The 13,289-nt window shown below is 47.1% G+C and overlaps 1 protein-coding gene across 4 annotated transcripts in view; it reads right to left on the reverse strand.

Moving 5' to 3' along the window:
- The window catches only part of DIP2 (disco-interacting protein 2), a 39,975-nt gene that overhangs the window by 8,265 nt on the left and 18,421 nt on the right, over positions 1–13,289 (reverse strand). For 3 of the 4 annotated variants that reach the window (XM_017897138.1, XM_017897141.1, XM_017897139.1), the window contains 5 exons: positions 12,196–12,267; positions 7,776–7,979; positions 3,478–3,615; positions 893–1,087; positions 75–567 (listed from right to left, as the gene is read on the reverse strand). In XM_017897138.1, coding sequence (XP_017752627.1) covers positions 75–567; positions 893–1,087; positions 3,478–3,615; positions 7,776–7,979; positions 12,196–12,267 — 1,102 coding nt within the window. The remainder of the gene's footprint in view (positions 1–74; positions 568–892; positions 1,088–3,477; positions 3,616–7,775; positions 7,980–12,195; positions 12,268–13,289) is intronic. The other variant, XM_017897140.1, reaches the window with a different exon arrangement.

Raw genomic sequence — 13,289 nt, forward strand, 5'->3', positions numbered from 1 at the left:
AAAGGGAGAAAGAGAAAAAGGAAAACGGGGGAGGGGGTAGGGGAAGTGCAACCGACCCTCGTTTGGTTGCTCACCTCTGTATGGCGGCCTCGAGTGACCTGGGCAAGCCTGCGGCAACCGATAATGGTTCACCGACCGCGGAGGTCATAGAACCGCCCTCGGGTTTCGGAGCGTTCGGGTCTTTGGGATTGGCCGCGATTTCGAGCTCGATGTCATCGTCCTCGTAGAATTCGGGCAACGGTCGCCGTTTCGGTCGTTTCAGGGTATTGAGCAACTGTTGAATCTTGGCCGAGACTTTCCAGCGGCCAGTAGTCCCGGTATTGTTCTGATCCTCGACGACATGGTAACGATTGACTCGATCGGCGCCCGGTCGCCTGGTCGACTGCTGTGCAGCCGGTGTGTTGCTGGTGTGCGTCACGTCCGGGGGCTGGATGTTGCAGTACGCATGGGGCGTGTATTCCGCGATGTCGGTGATGTCCGCACCAGGAGGTCTCCTAGCCGGTGGTCTCGGAGGCGGAGGCGTGTCTCGCGCGGAACCGGTGCTGCTGGTATCCGACAGTCCTGTGCCTAAAATTCCCCCATGGATCACTCGCAGAAGCACCAGCAAACTCTCCTCTCTAGCGTTATTTCTCAATGGCACTAAACAAGCTATACAGCGAGCCTGTTGTCTCGCCGAGCTCGGTCCGAGTGTATCTCGACAACGGATTTGCATTAACCGTACGGAATCCAAGCGGCTCCGTTCAATGGAAAAGTCGCATAACCAGTTCCATCATTTGCCGAGTGCAAATAGATAACCGATCGAGCGAGCCAGCTAGCCGAACAAACGTGCGTAATTTATCGTGCCACGAGGGGGAGGAGACCGGGAGAAACAATGATATTCGAGGATATATACCCGTTGGACCACCAGCACCGGGACTCTCTTCGGTCACCACGCTGTCTTCGTCGCTACTCGATTCCCCGCTGTCGCGACGCTCCCGGTCGGGACTCCTAGCCATCACGGAGGTTCTCTTCGACGGCATCGGCAACGATGGCTTCGGACGACCCTGCATCGCTGCCAAAGCTTGTTGCACCGCCTCTTGGCGCACCTCTGTGTATTCAGAGTCGAATAATCAACCGGACAAGCTCTCTATTTTTCATCGTACATCGACGACGATTAACGCTATAAAGAAGACACGCGAAAAAATCTCGCAACGCTCAACACCTTAGCCTAAGTCGTATGCGGCAAAGCTTTTACGCAATGCGTCTAGAATTCGTATCTTTATGTCTTTATGTCTTTATGTCTTTATATCGTGTATATGTAACTCCGCGTGCGTTGTTTCGATCCTCAGCGACTCGCCGTGCTCCTGCGGCATAGATACTTCATTTATCTCGGGTGCGTCTAAAATTCTCAAGCTCGTTTCACGGTGCAAGAATCCGGCAAATTTTAAGGTTACACATCGAGGCTTCCGTGGCTTCTTCGTCCAGCAATTTATCCAGAATTTTTCCACAAACCGGCGTATCGAATTATCTTATTTCCACCGCTACACGCGTGTGCACTCTCACGTGCAATCGCGCAACTGCTCCACGTAACAAACTGCGTCCCGATGTTACACGATGTCGTAATAACGATAGAAATATACCTCGACCGGAAATGCAACGACTCGCTGACCGAATCCACTCGTCTCTCCGTTACCACTACTTTGCTCTACATTCCGATCAATTTTACGCGTCTCTCTCCTTTTCCATCCTCTTTCCAATATCCTTTCCCGCTACCTGAATTATTCCACCGCGATGCTACTATACAATCAACCAGAGAGAGAGAAAAAAAAAAGAAAAAAACAGAAAAAAGAAATGGGAAAAAAATTAAAAAAAAAAAAAAAAGAAAAAAAGAAAAGAAAATCTAGTTATCGGAAAAACGACCGGAATCGTTTGAAAATCCCACGAAATACGAAATGCGAAAAGCGAGGGTCCGGAGCGAATATCGAGCCTTTGGATTTTCCCATTCGCCAGCGTATTTGCGTGTAACCGCGCTGAGACGTTGCTCGGATGGGCAACGACTTATCTTCGGCGCTGCACGCTCGTCCTCTTCGAGCGGTAACGGTGCACCAGCTGCGAGATTGCCCGTGTGCCGGTCAAGCATCGCTCTGCCTCTGTATAAATGAAGTTTCTATACGGACTTTTACGCACGGAGAACCGTTGGTCGGTTTTCGTTCCGTTCCGACGAACACCGCCGATATACCAGCTCCGACTCGCGCGACCGTCCTCTTCTTCGATCGTGTCTACTCGTCCACGTCCCACGATAACGCCGATAACTCGCCGAGGATATATCCGTTACCGATCGCACCGCGTGCCGAACAAAGACACGTCTGTCGCATATACTTGCCCGCGCGATCGCGAGATTCGAGGGAACACAGACTGGTTCCCTCGCGAGTTTCACGATTTGCTTAAAAGTAATTGCACGCATACGCGTTCAGACGCAGGAAATGCTTTATCAGAGCTGAGACCACTCGCACCGAAAGCGCATTCCTTGCACTCGTAAAGCATATTTCCGTGTACCGAGCTAATCGAGCTTAATGCAGTACGATTATTCACGCGCAGATTGCGATTTTCAAGCGTGTCTAGCGGATTCTAGGCCGAGATTCGATAAATGCTTGTCGCAGTGCCGTTTGCTATAGCGTGATTAACACCACGCAGCGACAGCATCCTCGATCGATGCAACCGATACACACTAACCCGAGAGATCGGATCTTTCAATGATCGACCTTCGTTTCAACGACTTTTGTACTTTCTTCCATTTTCCAAAATTGATACGGTGAATCGAGAGAATTTAGATTTCAAGGAGATTTAGAATTATCGCGAAGCGTGACGCGATACTGCGCGAAAATGGCAGCGCAGAGTTTCGTTGATCGAGAATCCGTCGCTTCTAGTTTCTACGGTTGCTGGATTAACCCTTGCGACGACGGCCTCGTTGCTAATTCCTCCATAAAATTTGAATATCTTCGAGTGGTCGCCCGACGAGAGCTTGGCTGTGTAGAATACTTAAAGGCCTCCCGGTGTACAAGCACGAAACGAGCACGAAACGAGCACGGAACGAGCACGAAAGCGGCCTTATCTCCGAAAAGGGAGGATAATGCCAATTTCCTTTTCTCGAATTTCAATCCTTTTATAGAGACATAAAAAGCGACGACGGAGAAACGAAAAAGAACGAAAAAGAGGCATGACGAGGGGCACCACGTTTACGATTGATCGAGAGTACAGATACAAGGGGGAGAAACGATATCGAGGGAAAACGAAGACACGGGAAAACAGCGAGTAGGATGAAGCCGGTTTGCGGGGAACGAGCATCGAGGAAAGGAGAATCGCGGTCCGTTTGCGACTGTAATTTCGATAAATAAACGGTAATGCATGTAAAACCGCCGTCGTCCGAGGGTTAAGGACCCGTTAACGTTTCTTTTCGTCGCTTTGGACCATTTAATCGTCCAGCTGTGATGTACTCACCGGAATGATAGCGGCTCTCATTGCGCGTGAGTCTGCGATTGCCGCGTCTCGCAGCCGCCGAGTTCGAATTCCCGGTGTTTCCGGTGGAGCCGCCAGATCCCGGGGGACTGGCGATCCCGCCAGGTACTAGCCGGCCTCCTGCATGCAACACAACAACAACAACGCCACATAGACAAAGAAAGGAGATCTACCAGGATCGACAGGGAACGCTACGTCTCTATCGGGCTTCAAGGGGGGCTTCTAGGGGGCTTCTAGGGGTCTCTATCTGGCTGTTGGGCGTTTCTCTACCACCGAACCCAAAGAAAGGACACTGATCGCGAAATCTTGCTACCCTTCTTTCTCTTTCTAAGGTCGGTGCATCTATACAGGGTCGAGCTGTTCGGACTGTTCGAGACGAATGGACCGTTCTCTAGCTTCTATCTATTCTACAGCTTATCTCCGTGACGGATGCCAATCTGTTTCGCTTTCCTATGAAAATCGTCTCATTCGTCTCGACGCTGATCCACGGATTTCTCCTACAAACTGGATGTGATTCGGCGGACGGGGTTGGAAGGGGTTGAAGAGAATCGTTGCTTGGGCTGGGTCTAAACGGCGCCGTCGACGATCGGTCGTTCCACCTTCGGAAGCTGCGACGACGATTTCACTTTTATCGATTGTTCGCAGCTCTGCAGTGGCGCAGGGATGTCGGAAGAGGAGGTGGGCTGTGACGCGATTCAATCTCGGGACAACCTCCACGTAACCTGAACTCCAGCAGCTTTCGAAGACGCTCGGAATGCAACGCGACTCCTCGGTGCAACTAACCACCAGACCAACGTGTTTCGCGCTTTTATCCTCCACGACTATGCAGTAACGCTGCTCCTTCCATTTCGCCTGACTTCTATGAATCTTTCGACGTTCCAACCTTTGCCACTGACACCCGGACTGATCGCGTGCAATTTCCTCGGTCCGTTCTTCGCGGACGTTCGTTATTCCAGCCAACTATTCTCTTCCCAACGACGAAACACATTGGACGAGATTACGTAAAGGACTGCCGTGCTCACCCACTCCCTGTTCCCTGCTCTGGCCTCTGCCGAAACAGAAGTTACTGTTATCGCGAATTGCACGGACCTCGAAGACGTTGGCAATAAAGACCGAGAAACGGAGAGAATATTTTATTGCGATTTAACCGTCCCTCTAGACACTCCGTTTCGTCTCTCTTTGGCAGCAGCGTTCATTATTCGCAACGATCCCGCAGAAGTGGCCGCGCGGCAGCTCCAAGTCGCAAAAGGCTTAACGATCAGCGACTTTTCCCCATAATTCCGTCCTCTAGAATCTCCTTCGCGCGTGTCTCGCGGTGCATTTTGAAGACTGGCTGCCAGAAATCATCGCCAGATTTAGGGGAAAAAATAAATAAAAAAAAAGATACCGAAAAAGATGAAAAACAAAGTTGTCCAACATAAAAAGGAGGAAGATACAAGTAACGGAAGAGTAAATGTCCCGTGAGCCATCCTTGAAACGTTATCACGAACTTCCGAGATTATCATCACTGTCTGGATACGCGGAAACGAGGTTTCGCGATTCGTGTACGTCAGAGGTCGGATTGTCGATGCTTGGGTCGGCTAAATAGCCGGTAGGTAAAAATGCAGATGTTGCGGACAGATCCGCGAGTGTGTCGAGCCGAGTCGCAAGAATGCCGACGGATGGCTGGCTGCGATCTCGAGTCACCCGAAGGTGGAACAACCGGTCTCGGCTAAGTCGAATTACAAAGGTATCTAAGGTGTAAAAGCATCTCTGCTCGAATCGGTACGCACGAGGGATTACAAGCAAGCGAGCTACATCAAAGAAAAACATGATAACCTCTTCAAGCCCTATGCACCTTTCGATCGTTCAACTGTTCTTTCTTCCTCCCTCTCTCTCCTCGATTATACGGATCGATTGGTTTTACCGTTCCTTAAATTGTTGAAAATCGTTAAACTCGATTACGGATCGGTCAGACAGGTAGAAAAACGTGACTTTGCAGCAGCGATCCAAGGGAACCTCTTTTCTCGCTGACTTCTGATGCTTGGATTATTACTAGAATTGTTCTACATCGCGAAAATTAATCATGGCGGATAGTTGTGACACCGTGCAAGTTACATAGATCGGTAAAAGAAGACGCGTAAAGTTAAAGCTGATGTAATAAACATAGGACATGAAGAGGTTGAGTCACACGAAGATACGTCTGTGATCACTACTGATGAGAATGATGGTTTACGGATTACTGAGATTAATTACGGATGAATCGTGAAACGTGAGATGATGATGGCTCGAGCTACGATTCGATCCCGCGATCCTCCGCGATTCGTTTTCTGCGTCGCGGATGGATCGTCGCGGAATGAAATCGAAATCATCGATGAGAGAAACAAAAAGGAAAAATAAAAGTAGAAAATAAAAGAAGAAAGCAAATGTAATCGATTACGTGAGAACGGAGTAACGGGATTGACTAAACGTATTCGTCGTTCGATCGGTAAAGCAGAATTAGACTGTTACTGTACATGATATCTACGTGCGTGGATAGAGATCTAAACCGTGCACACTCGCAACAGATCATCAGCGATTGTGTTACGAAACAACACGGATTCGCCGAAGGAAAGATCTGTTTCGCTATTTACACGTGCCGTTGCGCGATATTAATGCTGTTAATTCGTTAACAGTGGACGATCGAATGCTTTGGAAGAAGGGTCTAACCTCTAAAATCGTATTTCGAGATATTCCACGTGGAAACTTTTTCTCCGAGATTATGATACGGATAAAAAGTCCGTGCAAACGATGTTGCATAAACTTTATCAGTGATATAGGATAAGGTATCGATATAGAATATAGAAAATTGCGTGAAGATGGGTATTTCGAGAAATGCCCTTCTTCCAAAGAGCTCTCGAATTTCGTATGTACAATCGACGGCATGAAAATCTGACTTCCAATTAATGGATTCCGATTAATCCACGGTACTCGAACTTTTCTATAGTACAGGAGGTTAAAAATCAATATCAAAAACGCATTTTCGGCACCGGTAATCGTTATAGATGGACCATCGAATAAAATAAGAGTGGAATGGTAAAATAGAATAGTCGCGAAACAGCGACACGACGTCATTGTTAAAACGCATAACAGATGGCGCTGCAACATTCAAGCGACACGGCGTCGCAGAGGGTTAAAGACGTGGCAACGTTTTATTCGAGTTCTCGGAGTCGTCGCGTTAGAAATTGGCCGAAAACGAAGGGCGTGACGGTTAATTTAATCGCATTCCAGACGAAAGGATTTTTCTACGATCGTAACGGCCCGACGTAGAGGGATCGGATTCGCGGAAAAATTTGCCAACGAATCGTCGAAGCGCAGCCAGTGCCATGAAGTGCGAAGCCCGAGGGGCTCGTCGCTTAATTAAGACGAGGACCAACGGCATCGCAATTATCCAACGAGTGCTCGACAGCCTGTCAGCTATTCAGGGATCCCTGTCTGATGCTTGCGTTCCTCATAAATTTTTTTCCGCGTATAAAGACAACTCTTTGGAGGATATCGCGATTCTTGTACGTTGACGAACCCTATTCTCCTCGTTCCTTTACGGACCGACAATGCCGCTTTACCGAGCCCCCTGCAAAGTTACGTCAAAGAGTTTACTTTGCGTTAACCGTGAACAACGTTCCGCTATAAAAAAAAAAAAAAAAAAAAGAAAGAGAAAATAAATACGTTGATAAACACGAAGTTTAATACGTTAAATTAGCCACGTAAAGGCGTGTTATCTCGAGAACGGATCGGTGACGTGTTAACTGGAAGTCAGATTTTGATCTTCTACTTTGTTATTCGCCATTTTATAACGCGATCTTTACATTCGCGACAGTGAAATCGGACAAAGGACAAACGAGTCGGTTCAAACGGAAACCCGAGGGGAAACGACGAAACTAACAACGCAATTTTCGTCGTGTCTAATAAAAGAACAAACGGACAAACAAATAAGAGGAAAAAGGGAAAAAAAAGAAAAAAAAAATAGAATCGGCATGAAGAGAAAACTACATGAACAGTCAAAAATGCACACTGGTTCGTGGAACGTAACAACATCGGATGTCTAATGAAAATAATGTTTCCTACCGAAACGACAATCCACACATGACTAACAATGTCGTATCTCTAATGACTAAATGCTGGTCGGCGAAGTAGGTAGATCCCGCATGAGCCGCAGAGCTAAACTCTAATTTTCTAGGCGTGATACGTGGTAAAGAATAGAAATATATATGTTATCTATATATGTATGTATATACGTTGAATCGTGCAATGGTTCGCGCTACCTGAATGATAGCGCTTCTCGTTGTGCGTGACACGGCGTTGCGTGCGGCGTGCACGTGGCTGTGGTCGGCCACCGACACCGATGCCGACGCCGACGCCAACGCCCCCACCGACACCACCACCACCACCACCACCGCTTCCATAACCCGTTCTCTCGACCCCTCCGATACCGAGGACGCCGACACCTCCTCCATCCTTTCCAGCCCCTGTGTGCCACACACGTGCATATGCAAAAGCCACCCTCCAGACTCTTCTCTCGTTCCGATTCTCAAACAAGGGGGGAAACTCGCCGGCTAGTTTTTCGCCTCTCCCTTCCACCCCCACCCCCCTCGCGCTTTTTCTCCACCACCCCTCTCTCTCACTCCCCCTCCTACACCACCGTTGCCACCGGTTAGACGCATATACACCTACTATACGTCTCGTTCGAGCGGTTTTAATCATTAAAAATAACTCGTCGCCACCGTGGGCCAGAAATTCACGGTTTCTCCGCGCCGCACGCGTAAGTCGAACGCGTTTCGAAGTTTACGGTTACGGTCATGGTTTCTTCGATTATGATTCGACGCTATCGGGATAGAGGCAACGTGCTTGCGCGTAAGTCACGCTCCATGGAATTTAATAACGTTCGAGCGGACCGTGACAATATCGTAACCACCGCTGTAAATCGAGCTTGGATCGTTCACTGCCGTGTACCATATTTTTCTCTTTAATAGAATCACGCCCGTCGATAACTATCGTCGTGTAACCGAGGAATTTCGATCATTTCCAACGATCGTTCCTGTCAATTGTCGCGTAGGTCGGTACTGTGCCTGTCGACTTTATCCACTGTACGGGAGGAAGATTAATCGAGTGTCGTTCTTCTAACGCGTCGGATATTCTATTTACATGGAATACGACACGGGGACCCGTACGCCTTTGACCAGGTCGTATTGTCGGCAGGTATTCAAAAACGACAACGAAACAATGTTGTAACCGATGAAGCGGTGAATACAATGGAATGACAGGATAATCATTGGTTATACGTAATATGTCCTCAGGCAGAAGCTACCTTTTGTTCACGGTTACGTGTTCCTGGGATAGTCGTGGATCAAAAGCGACGATAAATCGTTGGTGGGGGAAACGAATGGCAAGTCGGAGATACCTGTTTTCAGACGTATAAATTTCAAAACGAGTTTTACCCTTCGTGTATGCATATTTGTAATATCTAAGCTCATTCTCCAAGACTTCCGCTCATTAATTAAATACCGCGTGTAGATACACGTAAATTCTTCGATTTTCTAACTTTTTCTAACTTTTTCTAATTTCCAACTTTTTAAATTTTTTAATTTTCTAATTTTTCATTTCCCAAATACTTGGATTTTCAAATTCATCAATTTTTCAATTCCCAAATACTTGGATTTTCAAATTCTTCAATTTTCTAATTTCCATATTAAAAATTTTTCAAATTTTCGAATTCAAAAATTGGCGAATACTCAAATTTTCGTATTAAAATATTCGTAGATACTCTAGTCTCGAAATTTGTAAGTTTCGAACGATTGTACTTGAATATTCCAGCAAGGCTATAAAATTGAAACGCTTCAAATTTCCTAGCGCGTTTAAATCCTATAACGGTTCGGATTTTGGTTCTTTCCTGTTACTTCACACTCGCTATTTTTCCATTCGGAACAACGCAACAGGAGAAACACGCGTGACGACCATTAGCGGGCTAACAGCGCAGCTCGTGCCGCGGCGCGCAATATCTGCTGTGTACACATGTACCTCATATGCGGTTAAAAATGAACAACCAGCTTCTGAAAACGATTCATAATATTTACACGATCGTAGAATCTATGACCCCGTGCTATTAACAATTCCATTCCACCGTGGTATTTCATTTCTCCAAGGTCACTATCGATCACCAATTACCACCACGAATGCTAAAGCGATAATCGAACAGCTCTCTCTCAACGCGAATAATTTGTTGCATCGGAATAAGACCTGGGGAACGATCCGCAACGCGCAAGGAACTCGCTGCGCAGAGTTTACCACTGGTACAATGAAACAGGCACGGTTCGAAGGTTCGCGATAAATGCAATGGGTTATAGGCAGCGGCGTGCATCGTCGAGATTGTAATCAACATACAAAAAAAAGAAAAAAAAAATGTGCGTGAGCACACGGGTGCGCATTCAACGAATTTCCGCGTGAAAATGATCGGAAAACCGCGAATGAGACGTGACTCGAAGCCGAGAAAATTGTCTTTTGCTCGGCGTCGCGTATGCGACAATAGCAGATGTACGTCGCGTATAACGAGCGGATAACGCGGAAGTGGCTCTTCCGCATGCAGGTACAGTTAAACAGTATGTACATTGCAACCGATTGCAGCGGTTCGACCGATTGCAGCTGCAGCCGAAGGCGCGACCGAGCTTAACCGTTGCGCGCCTTTCAATATCCCTGGGAAAACGCGAAAATTCCACCGGATTTCCGTTCCAGACCCTCGTTATTTTCTGTATTATATCGGTGGTAACAGAGAAGAAATAATAATGAAATATAAATAGACGAATGGATCGGTATTAATAACACATCGTTGACGGGAAAATTCGGATTACTCGTTTGTTCATCCTTTGCACTCGAGTCGCCATTTGTTTCAATATCTCGAAGCTTAACCTTTTAAGTACGGTACGCCATTATGGTAGCTTCCGCGGATATGATTTTCAACGGTATTATATGTCTTTTGCTCTATTTCTAATTTCTTTCGCCTAAACCACATTTTTCGTTGTATTCGAAAAACGTTTAAAAAAAAAAAAAAATGATATAATTTGAATGGCGTCAGTGAAATGCAAAGGATTAATAAAGAGTTTACGTTGCGTCGAACAGTCACTATTTCATAGCATGTACACGGTCAGCAATGTGTTAAAGTTGAAGAAGTCTTTGGACAAAGGTATTTACTTGAGATAATCTGTTTTCCTAATTATCGTAATTATTCCACAATTACACAGACTTTGTACAGGTTCTTTGTTAACGTCATGCGACACGATAACTAGAATTTATGTTTGCCAATAATATCGGTGATAAAATTAATTTTTTCTCGGTAACTATTAAAAAGTCAGCTTCGAGAGCCATTAAGAGTCAAAGCAATAAATTAACCAGCCTTACACGCGAGATGCCGTACAATAATAACGACACGCTATTTCTATAACTCGTTACCATCTTTACTATACGGACTATATTTAATTTACTATCTTTAATCTTTACCATCGAATAAATAAATAAATATCGCGGGTTTCCAAAAAGTATGGAGGAAACCTTCTTCCAAAGAACTTCTCAGTAGCTTCGTAAATTCGCGGAAAAATCACTCCCCGTGCTTCATTTCGACTACTCTGACGTTGCACGATGGCCCGGCTATGGAAGAGCTTGCGATCCCCATGAAAATAAACACGTCAAGCAAGAGTGAGTGCACCGGTGGCGAAAAATAGGTAAAGTCGGCGCGGTAACTGCGAGTCGTGGAATTGCGTAAACGCAGGAGCGTAGTCGGGAAAGCGATACGGTGGTTAGATCGGAGGAAAAATGTTTGGCACGTTGAACGAGTACGAGGAGACCCTGAGCACGCGATAAGGAGGTTGCGCAACGGTGAAGAAAAACGGACGAAACGGAAGGTGACGGATGGAAAACGGTGGCCGGAGCGAAGAATACGCGGCCATGTCGGTTCTTCCTTCTATTCCCATTACGATTGCACGTGCCGGCATTGTGCGCGCGGAAAGCAATGCCCGTGTCTCTTGAGAATCGGAACGTGATTAATATTGCGAACGACCAGAGAGAGAATGAGAGACTGTCTGGATGTGGCGCAATAGCGCGAGATTATCGCGCGAGCTGACACGAACCACGAGGACGAGAAGCTCTTGGACGAGTGTACGCGAGGAATCGGCGAAACGGAAGAGGAGGACGCCACGGTGACATTCTTTCGACGGCCATTTTCTCGCGGCGCCTCGGACGTCCAGGCCGAGGAGAAAACTCGCTTTCTTTTCGAAAACCTGCCATTCTCCGCGGATCATTGGACGATTTTCTTTCGAGCCGCTGTAACGTGTTGCCTTTTCACGCCGCTTTACACCTCCCTCGATACGAAGCGGATACCGGGGCGCGTACACGCGGCCAAACTATCGGAGCGTGTCTCATCGATGAACCACGCAGCGAGAAGGCGAGACAAAATCGAATGGTTGCCGGCTCGCGATCGTTAAACGAATCGATAAACGCAATGGACGATAAATCACGGGTAGTTGTCCATGGTGAAAACAAAATGTCGGGGAACTCGGACTAGGAAACGGCGGGTAAATTCGAAGAATCTCGCCGCGAGCTTCACGTCCACGCGTGCTGTTTGGTAAGAATGAAATGACGATGAGCATGACTCGTCTGCTAAGATTTCTTGCGAGCAAAAGAAAAGTCACCACTCACCCAGCTGTTTCGAGGCATACTGCTGAAGTAGACGTGTCCGTTTCTTTTCGTAGCCCTTTTGCGTAATGTCCCCTGGAACAGTGAGATAAAACACGCAGCGATTAATACATAACTTAGCTGGGTAGGTGATTCCACGGGATCGCCTATGAACGTTACGTGTATTACGCAAGGAGAATTTGAAACGGCAGTCGATGGTCGAGTTAACGACTTTCGATTCGATTTGCAATTAATATCCCGTGGGCTGGGCGATCGGCAACGATATTCAAAGATGGAGCGCGTTCGCTCGTTCCATTCGCTCGTGTCGTTCCAGCGCGCAATTACCGATCGCGTGTTCTCGAAAATAGGTAAATAAGAGGATGGAAGATTGCGCGTCGAATCAGCCTGCCCTCGAACGAATGGCTAAATAAGAGAGATCAATTTCTCAATGCTCGTTCCATCGAATCGATTTCCATCGAGACCGAAAAAGGACGTATTTCGATAGCACCACGCGCGATCTCGTTTGGGGTAAATTTCTTCGCAGCACGGAACCCGTGGAATTTCGAGGACGATCGGTGAACGCGTCCAGCTGTTCGTGCGAACGGTAGAAATTGCCTGGACAATTTCGCGGGGACGAGTTGCGAACGGAGACACCTGGCTGAAAGCGATCTCGCCAAACGCGACCAATGAAATTTGCCGAGAAAAGCAATTCCCGAGGCGCCTCGAATACGCAAATTTCGCAGACCTGTTCTAGAACAACCACGTTCTTCGATTCACGGGGTGCCCGTTCTATGGCGCAACACCGTAACCACCTCGTCTCAGGCTAATTATTTCAAACTCTAGGTTATTCCTCTGAAACTTGCAGTTTCTCAACGAGAGCCACATGGCCACCCAGGGTGGCCGGCACCTAGTATTTCTCGCCATTTCGTACGAGAATCTCGTTTATTTGTTTCGACTAATTTTATTTTACAGGTATAAACAGTTGGCTGTGAATATATATACACAGGGACGTATGTATACACGCGTGTGCGTGGACGTGAAACGCTTTCGCGTTGTCCGAATAATTGACGAAGAAAACGATAGGGATTCGAGCTTTGGGGGCTACGATGGGGATAGGG

The sequence above is a fragment of the Eufriesea mexicana genome, unplaced genomic scaffold (assembly GCF_001483705.2).
Source record: "Eufriesea mexicana isolate 0111107269 unplaced genomic scaffold, ASM148370v2 scaffold386, whole genome shotgun sequence".
Taxonomy (NCBI): Eukaryota; Metazoa; Arthropoda; class Insecta; order Hymenoptera; family Apidae; genus Eufriesea; species Eufriesea mexicana.